This window comes from Melanerpes formicivorus, unplaced genomic scaffold (genome assembly GCF_026170545.1).
Source record: "Melanerpes formicivorus ecotype bairdi unplaced genomic scaffold, bMelFor1.0.p_v2 SCAF_188, whole genome shotgun sequence".
In the NCBI taxonomy this organism is placed as follows: Eukaryota; Metazoa; Chordata; class Aves; order Piciformes; family Picidae; genus Melanerpes; species Melanerpes formicivorus.
Genome location: NW_027142540.1, coordinates 321,842 through 339,330, shown reverse-complemented (window position 1 = coordinate 339,330; position 17,489 = coordinate 321,842). Strand labels below are relative to the sequence as shown.

The window sequence follows — 17,489 nt, the reverse complement described above, 5'->3', positions numbered from 1 at the left end:
GCTGAACACCCCCAGCTCCCTCAGCCTGGCCTCATAGTACAGCTGCTCCAACCCCCTGAGCATTTCTGTGGCCCTCCTCTGGACCTGCTCCGTCATCCTCTGCTCCATGCAGCAGAGCCTCCCTCCGTGAGGAGCTGGATCTGAGTGGGTTGGGGCATGGCCATCACCATCTCACAGAACCAGAGATCCTTTGTAGTTTGGGGGCATGCTCCCTGGGCTTCTCATCGGGGTGGGTTGATTTTGTGGTCAATCCCCAGGGGCGTTGCCTAGCTCCAGAGCTCTGTAAAAGAGATGAGTTGATGAATTCCTCCCCAGTTGCCTAACCCCATGCCTTACAATGGCTCCCTTGTCACTGAGTTTTACATTCTGGACGTTGCCTTTCACTTGCAGCCCTGTGAGATGCTGCATTGTGGGGGGCTGTTGGGGAAGCAAGATCCTCTGGCAGCTGGCTGGAAGGCCGTTGAGGCTTCTGGCATGTGGGGAGGTGCAGGAGCAATCAGAGGCTGCCAGAGGAGCCTGGGAGTGGCACAGCCCCCTTCAGCAGAGAGCTACTTGAGGATTTGAGTATTTCCATCAAGGTAGCTGGTGGAAATCAAAGGTGCAGCAAAGATGCAGCTTTGCCATCAGAGCCAGAGAGGTGATTCTGACACTTTACTCTGCTCTGGGGAGACCTCACCTGGAGCGCTGTGTGCAGGTCCAAAGCCTTCAACACAGGGAGGACATGGATCTGGTGGAGGAAGTCCAGAGGAGGCCATGAAAATGATCAGGGTGTTGGAGCAGCTCTGCTATGAGGCCAGCTGAGGGAGTTCCCCTATGAGGACAGGCAGCAAGAGTTGGGGCTGGAGATGAGAAGGCTCTGGGAGACCTCAGAGCAGCCTTCCAGTACCTGAAGGGGCTCCAGGAGAGCTGGAGGGGGGACTTGTGACAAGGGCTGGGAGTGCCAGGACGAGGGACAATGGCTTTGAGCTGGGAGAAGGGAGATTGAGACTGGAGATGTGGAAGAAATTCTTTGCAGTGAGGGTGGGGAGACACTGGCACAGGCTGCCCAGGGAGGCTGTGGCTGCCTCCTGCCTGGAGGTGTTCCAGGTCAGGCTGGATGAGGCCTTGAGCCACCTGGGCTGGTGGGAGGTGTCCCTGCCCATGGCAGTGGGGTTGGAACTGGATGATCCTTCCAACCCAAGCCATTCCATGATCCCTTTGACAGGGCCTGGTGCTGGAGGGGGGGTGGGTTGGAGGTGTGCAGCCAGAGCCAGGCATCCTGAGGAAGGCTCAAGAAGAGGTCTCATTGAAACAAGTCCCTGCTAGAGCCCTAAAGAATCGAAACCATGGATGTGACCCCAGCTTCCCAGTTCCAGAGAGGCTGTGGCAGAGCTGCTGGGATGGGCAGAGGCTTGAGAGGCAGCAGAGCTGGGCTGGCCTGGCCTGCCTGCTGTCTGCAGGGGGACCTGCTGCACGTTCTTGTGTGCTGCAGCCGACAGAGCTCAGAGCGGTGGAATTGGGAGTGGGCAGAGCGAGCAGCAATTACTCATGTTTGCTCACAAGCCTGCAGGTAGGAGAAGTTCAAGGAAAAATTAGCAGGCAGCAGCTGTAGGAAGCAAAGGGAAGTGCTTTGCCTCCTAGCACACAGGCAGCAGTGCTGCGTGACGATGCCAGGGAGGCCAGCAGGCAGGCGTGGACCCAAAAGAGCACTTCACAGGGAAGGAGGAGGTCATCAAGTGGCTGAGCTGTAAATAAGTCCTTGCTGAGGGCTAGAAAGAACCAGCCCTGAGCCGTGGTGCAGCAGAAACTCACAGGACTGGGAGCCAGATCATCTTGAAGGTCCCTTCCAACCCAAACCATTCTATGCCTGAATATAGTTGTGTGGCTGTGAGCAACCTGCTGTAGTGTGAGGTGTGCCTGCCCAGGGCAGGGGGGTTGGAACTGGCTGAGCCTTGAGGCCCCTTCCAACCCTGACAATTCTATGACTCTATGAGTCTGTGATTTCCCAGGGATGAAAGTCTTCATCTACCAGACCTGGAGGCAGCCACTGGTGATGCTGCTCCCCCATAGAAAGTGGGGATGGGGGGCTCAGGATGCTCCTCAAATGCACAAGCTGGCACTTCCCTGCGACGAAGAGGAGACCAAGCACTGGGGAGTCTTTGAAAGGTGGTTTTTGAGAGCCACAATTCCTCAACTAATAGACAGCTCTGTCCCAAATCCCCTTCCTGGGCAGTGGCAGAGTGGTGTCAGCAACTGGAAATGGAAAAAAAAGCAATAAAGATTGGGAGGGGGCAGGAGAAGGAAAAAGGAAGGAGAGTGCAGAGTGTAGAAATGAGTGGAGAACACTGACAAGGAAAGCCAAAAACATTGGGGGCAAATCAATCCTGAGAAGCTCAGTGCTGTAAGCAGGGCTTGAAAAACCTGCTGGGGAGAGATGGGATCCAGCAGCTGGCAAATGGAGGCTAATTATGGAGAAAAAATGCAGAAGGATTCTCTGTGAGGAGAGGGCTGAGAGCCCTGGGGGTGCTGAGCCTGCAGAAGAGCAGCCCCAGAGGGGAGCTGAGCAATGCTCAGCAAGAGAGAAAGGAGCTGTGGGGGGCAAGAGGCTGGGGGCAGACTCTGCTCAGTGGTGCCCAGGGACAGCACAAGGGGCAGTGGGCACAGACTGGCAGCCAGGAGGTTCCATGTGGAGAGGAGGAGGAGCAAGTTGTTTGGTGTGAGGGTGCTGGAGGCCTGGAGCAGGCTGCCCAGAGAGGTTGTGGAGTCTCCTTGTGTGGAGAGCTTCCAACCCCCCCTGGGCATTGTGCTGCTGGGCAAGCTGCTGTGGGTGCCCTGCTGGAGCAGGGGGCTGGGACTGGATGAGCTCCAGAGGTCCCTGCCAAGCTCCACCGTGCTGGGATGCTGGGATTCAATAAATGGTTGTGGCAGTTTGGGTTGGGGCAGAGCAGTGTAGGCTGCAGTCTCTGTCAGGGTGTTGGTCAGCAGCAAACCAACATCTTCTTGGAACAGTGCTGTTGAATAAATGAATGAGATTAATGACATGAAGAGAAGCCTCCAGGGAGACCTTGGAGCTGTGTTTCAATATCTGCAGGGGACCTACAGGAAGGCTGGGGAGGGACTGTTCAGAAGGGGCTGTGGGGACAGCATGAGAGGGAATGGTTTGGAACTGGAACAGGGCAGGTTCAGGTTGGACATCAGGAGGAAGTTCTGCACAGTGAGGGTGGTGAAACACTGGAACAGGCTGCCCAAGGAGGTGGTGGCTCTAGATGGAGATGTCCCTGCTCAGTGCAGGAGAGTTGCAGAAGATGACCTTTGAGGATCCCTTCCAACCCTATGCAATCTGTGAAATTATTTGTGCCAAGGAGTCTTCCAGTCTTCAGCATAGGAGCTGTGTGATCCAGGGGTGGTGATGGAGGTGGACACCCCAGAATGGGCCAAGAGGTTTGGGAGTGATCACAGGCTCACAGGATGTTAGGGGTCAGAAGGGACCTCTGAAGATCATCCAGTGCAACCCCCCTGCCAGAGCAGGACCAGCACAGGTCACACAGGAACACATCCAGACAGGGCTGGAAAGGCTCCAGAGAAGGAGACTCCACAACCTCTCTGGGCAGCCTGCTCCAGGGCTCTGCGAGCCTCACAGTGAAGAAGTTCCTCCTCATGTTGATGTGGAACCTCCTGTGCTGGAGTTTATATCCATTGCCCCTTGTCCTATCCCAGGGTGCAGCTGAGCAGAGCCTGTCCCCTCCCTCCTGACCCCCAGCCCTCAGAGATTTATAGACATTTATTAAATGCCCTCTCAGTCTTCTCTTCTCCAAACTGAGAAGAAGCTGAGAGCCTCTCCTCCCCAGGCAGTGCTGCAGTCCCTTCAGCATCCTTGCAGCCCTCCCTTGGACTCTCTCCAGCAGATCCCTGTCCCTCTTGAGGTGGGGAACCCAGAACTGGATGCAATACTCCAGGTGTGGCCTCACCAGGGCAGAGTAGAGGTGGAGGAGAACCTCCCTGGCTCTGCTGGCCACACTCCTCTGAATGCAGCCCAGGACCACATTGGCCTTGGCCCTCAGGGCACATTGCTGTCCCATGCAGACCTTGCTGCCCACCAGCACTCCCAGGTCCTCCTCCACAGGGCTGCTCTCCAGCAGATCACCTGCCAACCTGTCCTGGAGCAGTGATGGGGATGCTGTGTGCAGCAGGCAGTGTCCTCAGCAGCCCCAGGGAACCACTGGATTAATAGCTGAGGCAGGAAAGTGGCTGATGGAAATAGCACTGACGTCAGCCGGCGCAGTCGCTGGGTGGGAAGGGCCACTGGGCAGTGGCACTACGTGACAGGTCCAACGCTGAAACCTTTCCTTAGGCCACTGTGAGGAACAGGATCTGCTGCAGGCACCCCCCCCCGGGGGTGGGGGGGGAGATGAGAGCTGAAGCAGCAGAGCTGCCTTTAATTGGGGCTGAGGCTGCAGCCTGCAAGTCGACTGAAGGCTGGGAGCCGATAACGACTTCTGCTGTTGTTATTGTTGTTATTTGGAATTAACACAGCTCATTAGCAGAGCAGGGCATTGTTAGCCAGATGAAGATCTGCTTTATCAACAGCTTAGCAAAGAAAAGCAGCCCCTGCTTGGGCTGTCCTGGTGGAGCTGAGCTGCTCCTGGAGGAGCTCCTGGGTAGCGGTGGCGGCGGCGGCGCAGCGGCTGCCGTTCGGCCGCCACAAGCAGCGGCCTGGAAGTAAAGGCAAAATCACCACTGATCACATGTGCAGCTGCCACGGAGATTGGTGGTGTTGGGAAGGTGGTGATGAGGATGGGGCAGCGGAGCAGAGCAATCCCAGTTGCTGGGGAAAGCAGCCCTGTGTAACCAAAGCCTTGTTGTAAGGTGGCGCCTGGAGGGCTGGCAGCTGGGGGTTCAGAGCCTGGCCGGGGCTTAAGGACCACACTGCCCCAGCAGCTCAGGGTGAGGGCTCCCACCAAAGGGGTGGCACAGTGCCTCAGAGGGGGACAAAAAACACCTGAGTGGTAGGAGGAGAAGCCATGTTCTGCAGAAAACCTGGGGGTGCTGGGTGAGGAGGGGCTTGACATGATGGAGAGGGTCCAGAGGAGGCCATGAAAATGCTCAGGGGGTTGGAGCAGCTCTGCTATGGGACAGGCTGAGGGAGCTGGGGGTGTTCAGTCTGGGGAAGAGAAGGCTCCAGGGAGACCTAAGAGCAGCTTCCAGTACCTTAAGGGGGCTACAAGGAGGCTGCAGAGGGACTGTTTGCAAAGGCCTGCAGGGACAGCACCAGGGACAATGGCTTCAAACTAGAGCAGAGCAGATGGAGATTGAACGTGAGGAACAAGCTCTGCACCATGTGGAGCACTGCAACAGGTTGCCCAGGGAGGTGGATGAGGCCTCTTCCCTGGAGATATTCAAGGTGAGGCTCAACAGGGCCCTGGACAACCTAATGTAGTTGAGGCTGTCCCTGCTGAGTGCAGAGAGATTGGACTGGATGAGCTTTGGGGGTCCCTTCCAGCCCAAGCCATTCTGTGATTCTTTCTCTGAGCCTGCAGCCTGTGCTGGCAGCCCAAGAGCCAGCTGTCTGCTGGCTGCATCAGAAGTAGCACAGCCAGCAGGTCAAGGAAGGGGACTGTGCCCCTCTGCTCTGCTCTGCTCTGCTGAGACCTCACCTGTGTCTAGCGATGGACCCTCAGTATCAGAAGGACATGGACCTGATGGAGCAGGTCCAGAGGAGGCCACAAAGATGCTCAGAGTGCTGAACCTCCCCTGCGGGAACAGGCTGGGAGAGCTGGGGGTGTTCAGCCTGGAGAAGAGAAGGCTCCAGGGATACCTTAGAGCAGACTTCCAGTACCTGAAGGGGGCTCAAGGAGAGCTGGGGAGGGACTTGTGCCTTCATGGTTGAGGCCATCAGAACAGAGGATCCAGTTCCCCTATGAGGATAGGCAGGAGGAGTTGGGGCTAGAGATGAGAAGGCTCTGGGAGACCTCAGAGCAGCCTTTCAGTACCTGAAGGGGGCTCAAGAAGAGCTGGGGAGGGACTTGTGACATGGGCTGGGAGTGCCAGGACGAGGGACAATGGCTTTGAGCTGGGAGAGAGGAGATTGAGACTGGAGATGAGGAAGAAATTCTTTGCAGTGAGGCTGGGGAGACACTGGAACAGGTTGCCCAGGGAGGCTGTGGATTTCCCCTCCCTGGAGGTGTTGAAGGCCAGGCTGGATGAGGCCTTGAGCAACCTGGGCTGGTGGGAGGTGTCCCTGCCCATGGCAGGGGGGGTTGGAACTGGATGAGCTCTAAGGTCTCTTCCAGCCCAGTTCACTCTGTGACTGTATCTAGCTCTGGACCCCCAGCACAAGAAGGACATGGATTTGATGGAACAGGTCCAGAGGAGGCCACAAAGATGGTCAGAGGGCTGAACCTCCCCTGTGGGAACAGGCTGGGAGAGCTGGGGCTGATCAGCCTGGGGAAGAGAAGGCTCCAGGGAGGTCTCAGAGCAGGTGAGATGGCACCAGAGGCTGTGCAGGGACCACCTCTAATAAGGAACAGGCTAAAACTGGGTCCAATAAAGGTGAGAGCCACACAACTGACTTACTGACTTGCATGCTGCAGCTTCAGGATCTTGGTTTATTTAACTTGCTGAGCAGGAGATTGAGGAGGGCCTGGCTGGCACTGTGCAAGCAGCTCCTCGTGTAGGGAACACAGCCTGCTGAGAGGCTCTTTAACCTGGCAGAGGAAGGTCAGACAGAACCCAGTTTCTGAAAGTCACTGCCAGACAAATGGATTCAGTGTCTCTGTGACTCCCTGGGTGAAGAGCTGCAGCTGGACACAAGCTACTCTCATGTCTGAAGTGCTTTGCTCACAGCGTGGTGGAGACTGCTCTGTCTGGAGAAGAGAAGGCTCCGGGGAGACCTCAGAGCAGCCTTCCTGTACCTGAAGGAGGCTGCAGAAGAGCTGGGGAGGGGCTTTTGACAAGGGATGGGAGTGCCAGGATGAGGGGAATGGGTTTTAGCCAGGAGAGGGGAGATTGAGACTGGAGATGAGGAAGAAATTGTTGAGAAGTGGGGTGGGGAGACACTGGCACAGGTAGCCAAGGGAGGTTGTGGATTTCCCCTCCCTGGAGATGTTCAAGGCCAAGGATGAGCAACCTGGGCTGGTGGGAGGTGTCCCTGCTCAGGGCAGGGGGCTGGAGCTGGGTGAGCTTGAAGGTCCCAACCCATTCTGTGATGACTGCACAGAGCACGGAGCGGGGGCACTGGTCCCCATCAATGCCATGCTGCCATGCAGGGCTGGTGGGGAGCAGGGTGAAGCAGGGGCTGCTTTGGCTCTGCCATGAGGAGAAAAGCCCTTCTGAGGGGTGCCAGGCAGGCTCTGACGTTGAAGGGAGGTGGTTTGTCTGTCAAAAGTGATGTTATTTGGAAGAAGACCCCTTGGGGGGAGGGGGGATGGTGGCTGTCACAACCTGCCCTTCTGAGGCTGTTTGTTTGTGTGGCTGCAGAGAGCCCAAGGAGCCCTGCTGGGCTGGTTGGGGTTTTACAAGCACAGAGTGAAAGCACAGGCTTGAGCTAGGGATGAGCCATGGTGATGGAGGAAAGCAGTTTGAGACAGGCAGGCTACAGGAGGAGCTTGTGGGGCTGCAGTGCCTGGCAGTGATGGCCTGGCAGTGATGGCCTGGCAGTGAAGGCTTCTGCAGGCTCTAGACAGCTGCACAGCCTACAAAGTGAGCAGGGAGATGACCCCTGGGTGGTCATCTGCATGCACTTCTGCCTCAGAGGCATGGAGTTGTTTCATTTGGAAGAGGTCTTTAAGATCCTCCAGTCCAACCATCAGCCCAGCCCCACTGTGGCCCCCAAACCATGGCCCCAGGTGCCATGGCCATAGGTTCCCTGAACACCTCCAGGCATGGGGACTCCACCACCTCCCTGGGCAACCTGTGCCAGTGCCTTGACCTCAGCTCCCAGCAGAGCTCTACACAAAGATCTCCTGGGAGGTGCTGGCCTAGCCCTTCATGACAAAGACTGCAACTTCTCCTCAGGCCCTTGGCTAACCCTGCCTTTGTGGGGTCTTCCAGAGAGGCTGGGCTCAGCCTTCACTACTGCAGGTGACCTCTGTGTCTTCTTACAGTCACAGAGCCATGGAGCTGCTGAGGCTGGAAGAGACCTTTGAGATCATCAAGTCTAACCCCTCCGCCAGAGCTCTCAGTGCCACCGCTGCTGCTAAGCCACTGCCACTCAACCACATCCCTCAGCACCACATCCAAACAGCTTTGAAACACCTCCAGGATGGTGACCCTACCACCTCCCTGGGCAACCTGTGCCAGTCTCTCACCACCCTCATGGGGAACAACTTCTTCCTCACATCCAATCTCAGTCTCCCCACTTGTAGATTTGTTCCATCCCCCCCAGTCCTGTCACTCCCTGACACCCTCTAAAGTCCCTCCCCAGCTTTCTTGGAGCCCCCTGCAGATCCTGCAAGGCCACAAGAAGGTCTCCCTGGAGCCTTCTCCTCTCCAGCCTGCACAACCCCAACTCTCTCAGTCTGTCTCCAGAGCAGAGCAGCTCCAGCCCTCTGCTCGTCCTCATGGCCCTTCTCTGGACACCTTCCAGCACCTCCAGCTCCTTCCTGGCACAGAGGCTCCAGAACTGGACACAGAGCTCCAGGTTGCAGGTTGGCCCAACTTGAGGCCATTTCCTCTCCTTCTCTCACCTGAGACTAGGGAGCAGAGCCCAGCCCCCACCCAGCTCCAGCCTCCTCTCAGGGAGCTGCAGACAGCAATGAGGTCTCCCTTCAGCCTTCTTTTCTCCAGACTAAACACCCCCAGCTCCCTCAGCTGCTCCTCCCCAGCCCTGTTCTGCAGACCCTTCCCCTTCTCTGGCCGCACTCCAACCCCCTCAGAGCCCTTCCTGGAGCGAGTGGCCCCCAGCTGAACCCAGCATCCAAGGTGCAGAGCGGAGGCGCTGGGAGCATCTAGAGCGGCCTCACAGCAAACTTCCTACAGCCAAGGTAGAAGATGTGCTGCTGCTCCTCCTCCTCCTCCCTGCACGGGCCCTGCTGTCTTCTCAAAGGCAGGGGTTCAATGGCTTGACATGTTTGTTTGTGACAAAGCTACAGTGGCTGTTACTCATTTCCTTGTTATCTTGTAGGTACTTACAAAGAGTTCTTTCATCTCTGGCAGTATTTTTCCAGGCACTGAAATTAAAGCTTAACTGTTCTATAATTCTCCAGCTCTTCTTTTTTTTTCCTCCCCCTTTTCTTCCTCCCCCCCCCTCCCCTTCCTCCCTTTCCCCTCATCTTTCAAGACAGGCTCTATTTTAGCTCACTTCTAGTCTTCTCTAGACACCTTCAAAACCTGTCTGGCTGCCTTCCTCTGTGACCTGCTCGAAGGGCATCCTGCTTTGGACTCCCTGAGCTGTAGGTGGGGGGAATGGTCTGTTGGAGAATGGGACCCCCAGGTCCACCCCTTGGTGGACAACAGGATGCCCATGAGCTGGCAAAGAGCCCTGGTGGCCCAGAAGGCCAATGGCATCCTGGGGTAGACTAGAAGGGCTGTGGTGCAGGTAGGTCAGGAGGAGTTCTCCTCCCCCTCTACTCTGCCCTGCTGAGGCCACATCTGGAATACTGTGTCCAGTTCTGGGCCCCCCAGTTGAAGAAGGACCTCAGGGAACTGCTTGAGAGAATCCAGCACAGAGGAACAGAGCTGCTGCAGGCAGTGGAACATCTCCCTGTGAGGCCAGGCTGAGGGAGCTGGGGACTGCTGCTTGGAGCAGAGGCTGCCCTCATTGCTGGGGATAAAGATGTGCAGGGCAGTGTCAGGGATGTCCAAGGACAGGACAAGGGGCACTGGGGGCAAGATGGAGCAGAGGAGGGAACAGAAGTAGAAACTTTTTCACTGTGAGGGTGCCATAGCCCTGGAGCAGCTGCCCAGAGAGGTTGTGGAGTCTCCTTCTCTGGAGACATTCATGACCTGCCTGGATGTGTTCCTGTGTGACCTGCCCTGGGTGACCCTGCTCTGGCAGGGGGGTTGGACTGGATGAGCTCCAAAGGTCCCTTCCAAACCCTCTCATTCTGTAGCTCTGGAAGCTTCCCAATTCCCTGTTTCCACAGATGGAAGCTGCAAAATTCCTTCCCCCATGGCACAGAATCACAGAGTGGTAGGGCTGGGAAGGGACCTTTGGAGTCCACTGAGTCCAACCCCACTGCCAAGGTTCAGGATTTTAGCTCACTTCCAGTCTTCTGGAAGCTCCGAGAGGAGAGGAGAGGAGAGGAGAGGAGAGGAGAGGAGAGGAGAGGAGAGGAGAGGAGAGGAGAGGAGAGGAGAGGAGAGGAGAGGAGAGGAGAGGAGAGGAGAGGAGAGGAGAGGAGAGGAGAGGAGAAGAAGGAGAGGAGAGGGGAGGCGAGGGGAGGGGAGGGAAGGAGAGGAGAGGAGAGGAGAGGAGAGGAGAGGAGAGGAGAGGAGAGGAGAGGAGAGGAGAGGAGAGGAGAGGAGAGGAGAGGAGAGGAGAGGAGAGGAGAGGAGAGGAGAGGAGAGGAGAGGAGAGGAGAGGAGAGGAGAGGAGAGGAGAGGAGAGGAGAGGAGAGGAGAGGAGAGGAGAGGAGAGGAGAGGGAGAGGAGAGGCTCAGAACCCCCCAAAATTAATCATAAAAAAGCCCCCCCCCAGCTCTGAAGTTCCTTACATCAGGTCTGGCAGCACCTGGGGTAAATTTAATCAGGTCCAACCAACCTAAAAGCAGGCAGCTCATCTAAATGCTCCTTGTGTGTTCCTTCCCTGGATGAGTCCCAGTTCTTTCCTGTTCCTCAGTGGTGCTGCTGGCCTTGTGGGATGCCTGATTGCCACTCACTGGCAGTAAAGACATCAGCAACCCCCCCCCCACCAGGGTGCAACCTCAATGGTGTGTTGGTTCCTCTGTCCCTCCTGCTCTCCCCCTCCCCATCAACCAGCTCCTTCCTGCCTCCGTGGGTGATTCGGTGTCTGTTGGTCTCTCCGTGGTGTCTGCGTTTGAGTTCCCTGCCCTCATCATCCTGCTTTTGCCCTCTGAACTTTCTGCTCCCCCTCAGCCCCTCCTCGGTAATCACCACAAAGAAGGATTTTCCTGGCAGGATTTGGAAGAGGATAATGATGGAGCTTTAATGGCTGTTGGCAGGGAGCTCCTCCCGAGCTGGAGGCTGAAGCTGGGGAGAGAAAGTGTGAAGCAGGGTCTTTGAAAACCTTTAACGAGCAGACAAAAGAAGACAGGGTGACCCTCGATGGTTCAGAACCTCTTAGGATGAGAGATGGTGGCAGGCCAGAGGCTGGGAGGTGAGGGATGAGAAGAGAAGGCTCCAAGGAGACCTTCTTGTGGCCTTGCAGGATCTGCAGGGGGCTCCAAGAAAGCTGGGGAGGGACTTTGTAGGGTGTCAGGGAGTGATAGGACTGGGGGGGATGGAGCAAAAGTAGAAGTGGGGAGATTGAGATTGGATGTGAGGAAGAAGTTGTTCCCCAGGAGGGTGGTGAGAGCCTGGCACAGGTTGCCCAGGTGGCAGCCTCCTGCCTGGAGGTGTTTGCAGCCAGGCTGGCTGTGGCTGTGAGCAAGCTGCTGCAGTGTGAGGTGTCCCTGCCCATGGCAGGGGGGTTGGGGCTGGCTGAGCCTTGAGGTCCCTTCCAGCCCTGACACTTCTGTGGTTCTGTGTTGATGTCTGTGCTGGGCAAGGATCTCATTAGAGAGGCTCTGGGGTAGGCTTGGCTGGGGAGGGGTCTGAGCTTTGGTCTCTGAGTGCACCAAGGGTGCAAAGTGAAGGCTGGAGGCCAGGGATCCAGGATGCTGGGCTCATGAGGGAGCTCTGCAGCCTGCCTGGTGGGGCCAAAGGCATCGGCCCAGGGCCATCTCTGTGTGGAAAAAAGGGGCTGGAGAACAAGCTGTGGAGTGAGCTACTGGGGCAGGAGAGTGCAGGTTCTGTCCAAGGTGTGCTCCTCACCATGGGATGGTGCCTGCTGGGATGCTGTTGGGTGCCAGTGTGGCTGTGGGAGTCAGGGCTGGTGCCTGCTGGGATGCTGTTGGGTGCCAGTGTGGCTGTGGGTGACAGGGCTGGTGCCTGCTGGGATGCTGTTGGGTGCCAGTGTGGCTGTGGGTGACAGGGCTGGTGCCTGCTGGGATGCTGTTGGGTGCCAGTGTGGCTGTGGGAGTCAGGGCTGGTGCCTGCTGGGATGCTGTTGGGTGCCAGTGTGGCTGTGGGAGTCAGGGCTGGTGTCTGCTGGGATGCTGTTGGGTGCCAGTGTGGCTGTGGGTCACAGGGCTGGTGTCTGCTGGGATGCTGTTGGGTGCCAGTGTGGCTGTGGGAGTCAGGGCTGGTGCCTGCTGGGATGCTGTTGGGTGCCAGTGTGGCTGATGGTGCTGGCAGAGCTGTGCAGGAGCCCTGTGCCTGTCTTTAGGGGCCGGGGTTTGACGCCCCCCGCCCCGCCGCCGCCTTGCCTCCCCTGCTGGCTTGGGTGACGCCGCAGCTCTGCTCTTCTCTTGTGTTCCCTCCCAGTTACCTCATCGCCGAGTGACATTCTCTGCAGCCAGCCAGGCTCAGGACCTGCAGGACCCTTCCCAGCACAGCTACTACGACAGTGGGCTGGAGGAATCCGAGACCCCCAGCAGCAAGTCCTCGTCGGGGCCCCGCATTGGGCCGCTGGCCCTGCCCGAGGACCACTACGAGCGCACCACCCCCGACGGCAGCATCGGGGAGATGGAGCACCCTGAGAATGGTAGGAGCCTGCCCCACGACTGCCTGCCCCCAACCCCCCCTCCTCAGGGATCCTTCCCCTCACCCCCAGCAGCCTGCCCCCCGGCTCCTCACCCTCGGTGCTGCACCTCCCCTGGTGCGGGCGAGGGGCTCGGCTGGGATGCGCTCAAGCCCGGTGGAGTTGGGAGGCTGGAAAAGAGGTGAGGCACAAAGCAAGAGAGGAGTGAGGCTGTGGTGGGGAAGGGAGAGGTGGGGGAGGGAGAGAAGGGGTGGGGGAGGATAGGAAATGTGGGGATGGGAAGAGATGGGGGGGGAGATGGGGTTGGTAGGGGGGAAATGGGGTTGACAGGAGGTAGATGTAGTTGGTAGAAGGCAGATGGGTTTGGTAAGAAGAAGATGGAGTTGGTAGGAGGTAGATGGAGTTGGTAGGAGGCAGATGGAGTTGGTAGGAGGTAGATGGGGTTGTTAGAAGGCAGATGGGGTTGGTAGGAGGCAGATGGGGTTGGTAGGAGGCAGATGGATTTGGTAAGAAGAAGGAGTTGGTAGGAGGCAGATGGGGTTGGTAGGAGGCAGATAGGTATGGTAGGAGGCAGATGGGGTTGGTAGAAGGAAGATGAGGTTGGGTAAGAGGCAGATGAGATTGGTAGGAGGTAGATGGGGTTGGTAGGAAGCAGATAGGTTTAGTAGGAGGCAGATTGGCTTGGTAGGAGGTAGATGAGGTTGGTGGGAGGCAGATGGGCTTGGTAGGAGGTAGACAGGGTTGGTAGGAGGTAGATAGGGTTGGTAGGAGGCAGATGGGGTTGGTAGGAGGGTAGATAGGGTTGGTAGGAGGCAGATGGGGCTGGTAGGAGGTAGATGGAGTTGGTAGGAGGCAGATAGGTTTAGTAGGAGGCGGATTGGCTTGGTAGGAGGTAGATGGGGTTGGTGGGAGGCAGATGGGGTTGGTAAGAAGAAGATGGAGTTGGTAGGAGGTAGATGGGGCTGGTAGGGGGCAGATGGCGTTGGCAGGGGGCAGATGGGGTTGGTAGAAGGCAGATGAGGTTGGGTAAGAGGCAGAGGAGGTTGGTAGGAGGTAGAAGGGGTTGGTAGGAGGTAGAAGGGGTTGGTAGGAGGTAGATGGGGTTGGTAGGAGGTAGATGGGGTTGGTAGGAAGCAGATAGGTTCAGTAGGAGGCAGATTGGCTTGGTAGGAGGCAGATGAGGTTGGGATGGTGTAGACAAGGGTGGTCCAAGAGGGCAGCACAGGGGGCATGCAGAGCTGGGTTGCAGCCCAGCCAGTGGTGAGTTGTGTGCTGCAGCCAGGTGGTCCCACGGGTGCCTGCCTGCCCTCCCTCATGGCAGGGCTGTAGGGGTGGTGGGGCTGTGCTGCAGCTCTTCATGCTGTGGTGGGTGTCAGAGGAGTGGGAGTGCCCCGGGGAGCAGAGGGGTGGAGCAGGCTCAGTGGCACAGAGCGGGGTGAGAGGCGGGTGGAGTGGAGGATCAAAGAGCGTGGTGCTGGCCAACCCAGGAGCCATTGTCCTGCCTCCATTGGGCTCTCCTGGACACCTCCTGCTTGGGTCCACCTTTACCTGAGAGCCCACCAGAGGTGTCTGCAATCTCCCCACAGGAGAGCTGGCTCCCCCCTGCCCTGGCACAGCTTCAGCCCCAGTTCTGCTCCTCGTGCTGCCTCTGTGCTGCCTGCCTGGCTCCCCTCAGCGAGCCCACTCCCCAAGCTCTCTTCTCTGGTCAGCTTCAGTTGCTTCCTTGGACTTGGCTCTGGCTGTGCACATAACATCTACTTTCCTGTACCTGCTGTCCTCTTTGTGCTCTTGTGCTGAGGGGGGGTGTGGTGGAGCTGCCAAGCTCAGAGGGATCTCTTGGGAGGGATAAAGAGGAGGTGCAAAGGGGTCTCCCGAAGGTCCCCTCCTGCGCTTTGGGACAGGTCTGTAAGCGGTGTGAAAATGGCTTGAGGGTGTGTTCAACTGGTGTAGGGAGCTGCAAACCTGCTGAGGAGCCCAGGGGAACTGCTGGTCTTGGGGGTGTGGTGGAAGCTCTCTTCCTTCTTCCCAGGTTAGTCCCTGGAGTAACGCTGGAGTTCGCTATGCTCCAATCGCTGAAGCAAGGTAATGGTGGTGCCAGGTCTGGCAGGGTGCCCAACACCATTTGTTCCTCTTGCAGTGGGAGGCACTTTGCTGTCTAGGAGTGTCACTTTTTTTCCCCAAAGCACCACCAGCCACTGCTCTGGGAAGAGCTGCATGGAGAGGTTCCTGCGGTCCTGGCTGCGGGGTGACAGTGCCCAGGCTTCCCAAGTGCCCTTGGGTACCAGCTTGTGCCTGCAAGAGGGGCTTCAAGGGCATGTGGGCAAGGAGATGTAGCAGGGCAGGGGTGGTGATGGGCCTGGGAGAGGAAAATGTAATGGCCTGAAGGTGACAAAGCCACCCAGAGATGATGAGGGAGAAGCTGAGCTAAAAGCAGAAAGAGGAGGAGAGAGTAGGACCTGGGGGGGAGGGGGTCTGCAGCAGGAGATGGAGGGCAGAGAGGGCTGCCTGCAGTCCCTGGGATGTCCACTGTCTGCCCAGTGGAGATGGAAGGCTAGAGGACATCACCCAGAGCAGTGGCTCTTCCAGGCATGGCTCTGTGCCCACAGCATCACCAAACCCAACTTGCCCTATGAAGGAGGCAGCAGGAGGACAGAGGTCACCACACAGCCCACCCATGAGCAAATCCAGGGGTGACACAGAGCTGTGAGGAGGCTCCCAGGGGATAAGCAAGGCCATGCTCTGCTCACTGTCCCACAGCCTGTCCTGCCTTGGCTCCCTTCACGTGGCAAGGCTTGGGAAGTCAGGCTCCAGTGCCTGCTGTAACCCTCCTGAGCTGCATGAAGCAGGTTCAGAGCAGAGGCCATGGCAGGCCAAGGTGCTGGGCAATCCACCCACGTTAACCCTGCTTGGTCCTGGGGCTCTGCAGATTATCTGGCCAAGGCAGTTCAATGAACTTGAGGGGCTGGGGTCAGGGTCATGATCTGCTGAGGGCACCCTGGCACCAGGCCAGGTGATTTGGAGGTCAGGAGACACTGCTCTTGCTGCATCAGCTCATCAGAGCTGTGTTTCCCACAGCCCTTCTGCCCAGGATGTGCCCTGATGCCTGCAGGGGGGTTGGGTTAGATGACTTTTGGAGGTCCCTTCCAACCCATTCCATTTTTCACTGTGAGGCTGACAAAGCCCTGGAGCAAGCTTCCCAGGGAGCTTGTGGAGTCTCCTTCTCTGGAGACATTCAAAGCACACCTGGATGTGTTCCTGTGTGACCTGCTCTGGGTGATCAGTAAGTGTGCAGATGGCACCAAGCTGAGTGGTGCTGTTGGCACCCCAGAGGGACCTGGACAGGCTGGAGAGGTGGTGCCCAGGTGAGCCTCATGAGGCTCAACAAGAGCAAGTGCAGCTAGGCCAGAACAATCCTCACTGTCAATGCAGACTGGGGAAGGAGGGGATAGAAAGCAGCCCTGGGGGAAAAGGACTTGGGGGTGCTGAGGGGGGAGAAGCTGGACAGGAGCAGGCAGTGTGAGCTTGCAGCCCAGGAGGCAAATCACAGCCTGGGCTGCAACCAAAGCAGTGCTGCCAGCAGAGCCAGGGAGGTGATTCTGACACTTGGCTCTGCTCTGGGGAGACCTCACCTGGAGCACTGCATCCAGCTCTGCAGCCCTCAGCACAGGAAGGACCTGGACCTGATGGAGAGGGTGCAGAGGAGGCCATGAAAATGCTCAGGGGGTTGGAGCAGCTCTGCTATGGGACAGGCTGAGGGAGCTGGGGGTGTTCAGCCTGGAGAAGAGAAGGCTCCAGGGAGACCTTAGAGCAGCTTCCAGTCCCTGAAGGGGCTACAAGAAGGCTGCAGAGGGACTGTTCCCAAAGGCCTGCAGGGACAGCACCAGGGGCAATGGCTTCAAACTAGAGCAGAGCAGATTGAGATCGGATGTGAGGAACAAGTTCTGCAGCAGGAGGGTGGTGGAGCCCTGGAAGAGGTTGCCCAGGGAGGTGACTGAGGCCTCATCCCTGGAGATATTCAAGGTGAGGCTGGAGAAGGCTCTGGACAGCCTGATTGAGTGGAGGATGTCCCTGCAGACTGCAGAGGGGGTTGGACTGGATGAGCTTTGGAGGTCCCTTCTGGCCTGGACCATTCTATGACCCTCCTCTGGCAGGGGGCTTGGACTGGATGATCTTTCAAGGTCCCTTCCACCCCCTACCATTCTGTGATTTGCTGCTTCTATGCTATCAGATCTCTCAGCCTTCTTTGTCCAGAGCAGTCTTGGTTGCCTCAGAGATCCTCCAGAGCTATGAATGAAACCACCACAAGCTTTTGGGAGTCCATCTCCCCAGGATTGCTCCAGCTTCTTGAGCACCCCCTCAAAGACACCAGAGTCGGGGGGTGAGATTTTGTGGGTGGGGTTTTTTCCTTCCTCCTTGGTGAAGCTGTGAAGACTAAAGGCCATCCTTGACCTTCCATTGAAGCCAAGAGACAAAGTGGCTCCTTTCAACCCCCAGCACCCTATCTGGAGGCTGTGCATTTCCCCAGCCTTTCATCTGGTTATAAATATCCAAGAGGAGGAGAGGGCTTCCTTCCATTGCTTTCTCCAGGAGATTATCCCTGCAGCCCAACCAATCTGATAAGCAAGTATGCAAGGCTATTTATAGCTCTTCAACTGGAAGACAGATCCATGCCTTCTCTTTGTAGATGGTTCCTCACTTGATTAACACACATAGCAGTGTCCTCCTTTTTTTTTGGACCCTTTTTTTTTCTCCCTTGCTGTGCAGACTGCAGTAAAATGCTGTATTGCAGGGGCTGAGCCTTTCCTTTCCT

The 17,489-nt window shown here is 57.4% G+C and overlaps 1 protein-coding gene across 4 annotated transcripts in view; it reads left to right on the top strand.

Annotated features, from left to right (window-relative positions):
• PCDH1 (protocadherin 1) overlaps positions 1–17,489 on the top strand; it is an 86,875-nt gene that overhangs the window by 30,514 nt on the left and 38,872 nt on the right. For all 4 annotated transcript variants that reach the window (XR_010991386.1, XM_068169539.1, XM_068169540.1 and 1 more), the window contains exon 4: positions 12,463–12,682. Coding sequence is in view for 3 of the 4 variants with exons in the window: in XM_068169539.1 (XP_068025640.1) it covers positions 12,463–12,682 (220 nt within the window). In the remaining variant the exon portion in view is untranslated. The remainder of the gene's footprint in view (positions 1–12,462; positions 12,683–17,489) is intronic.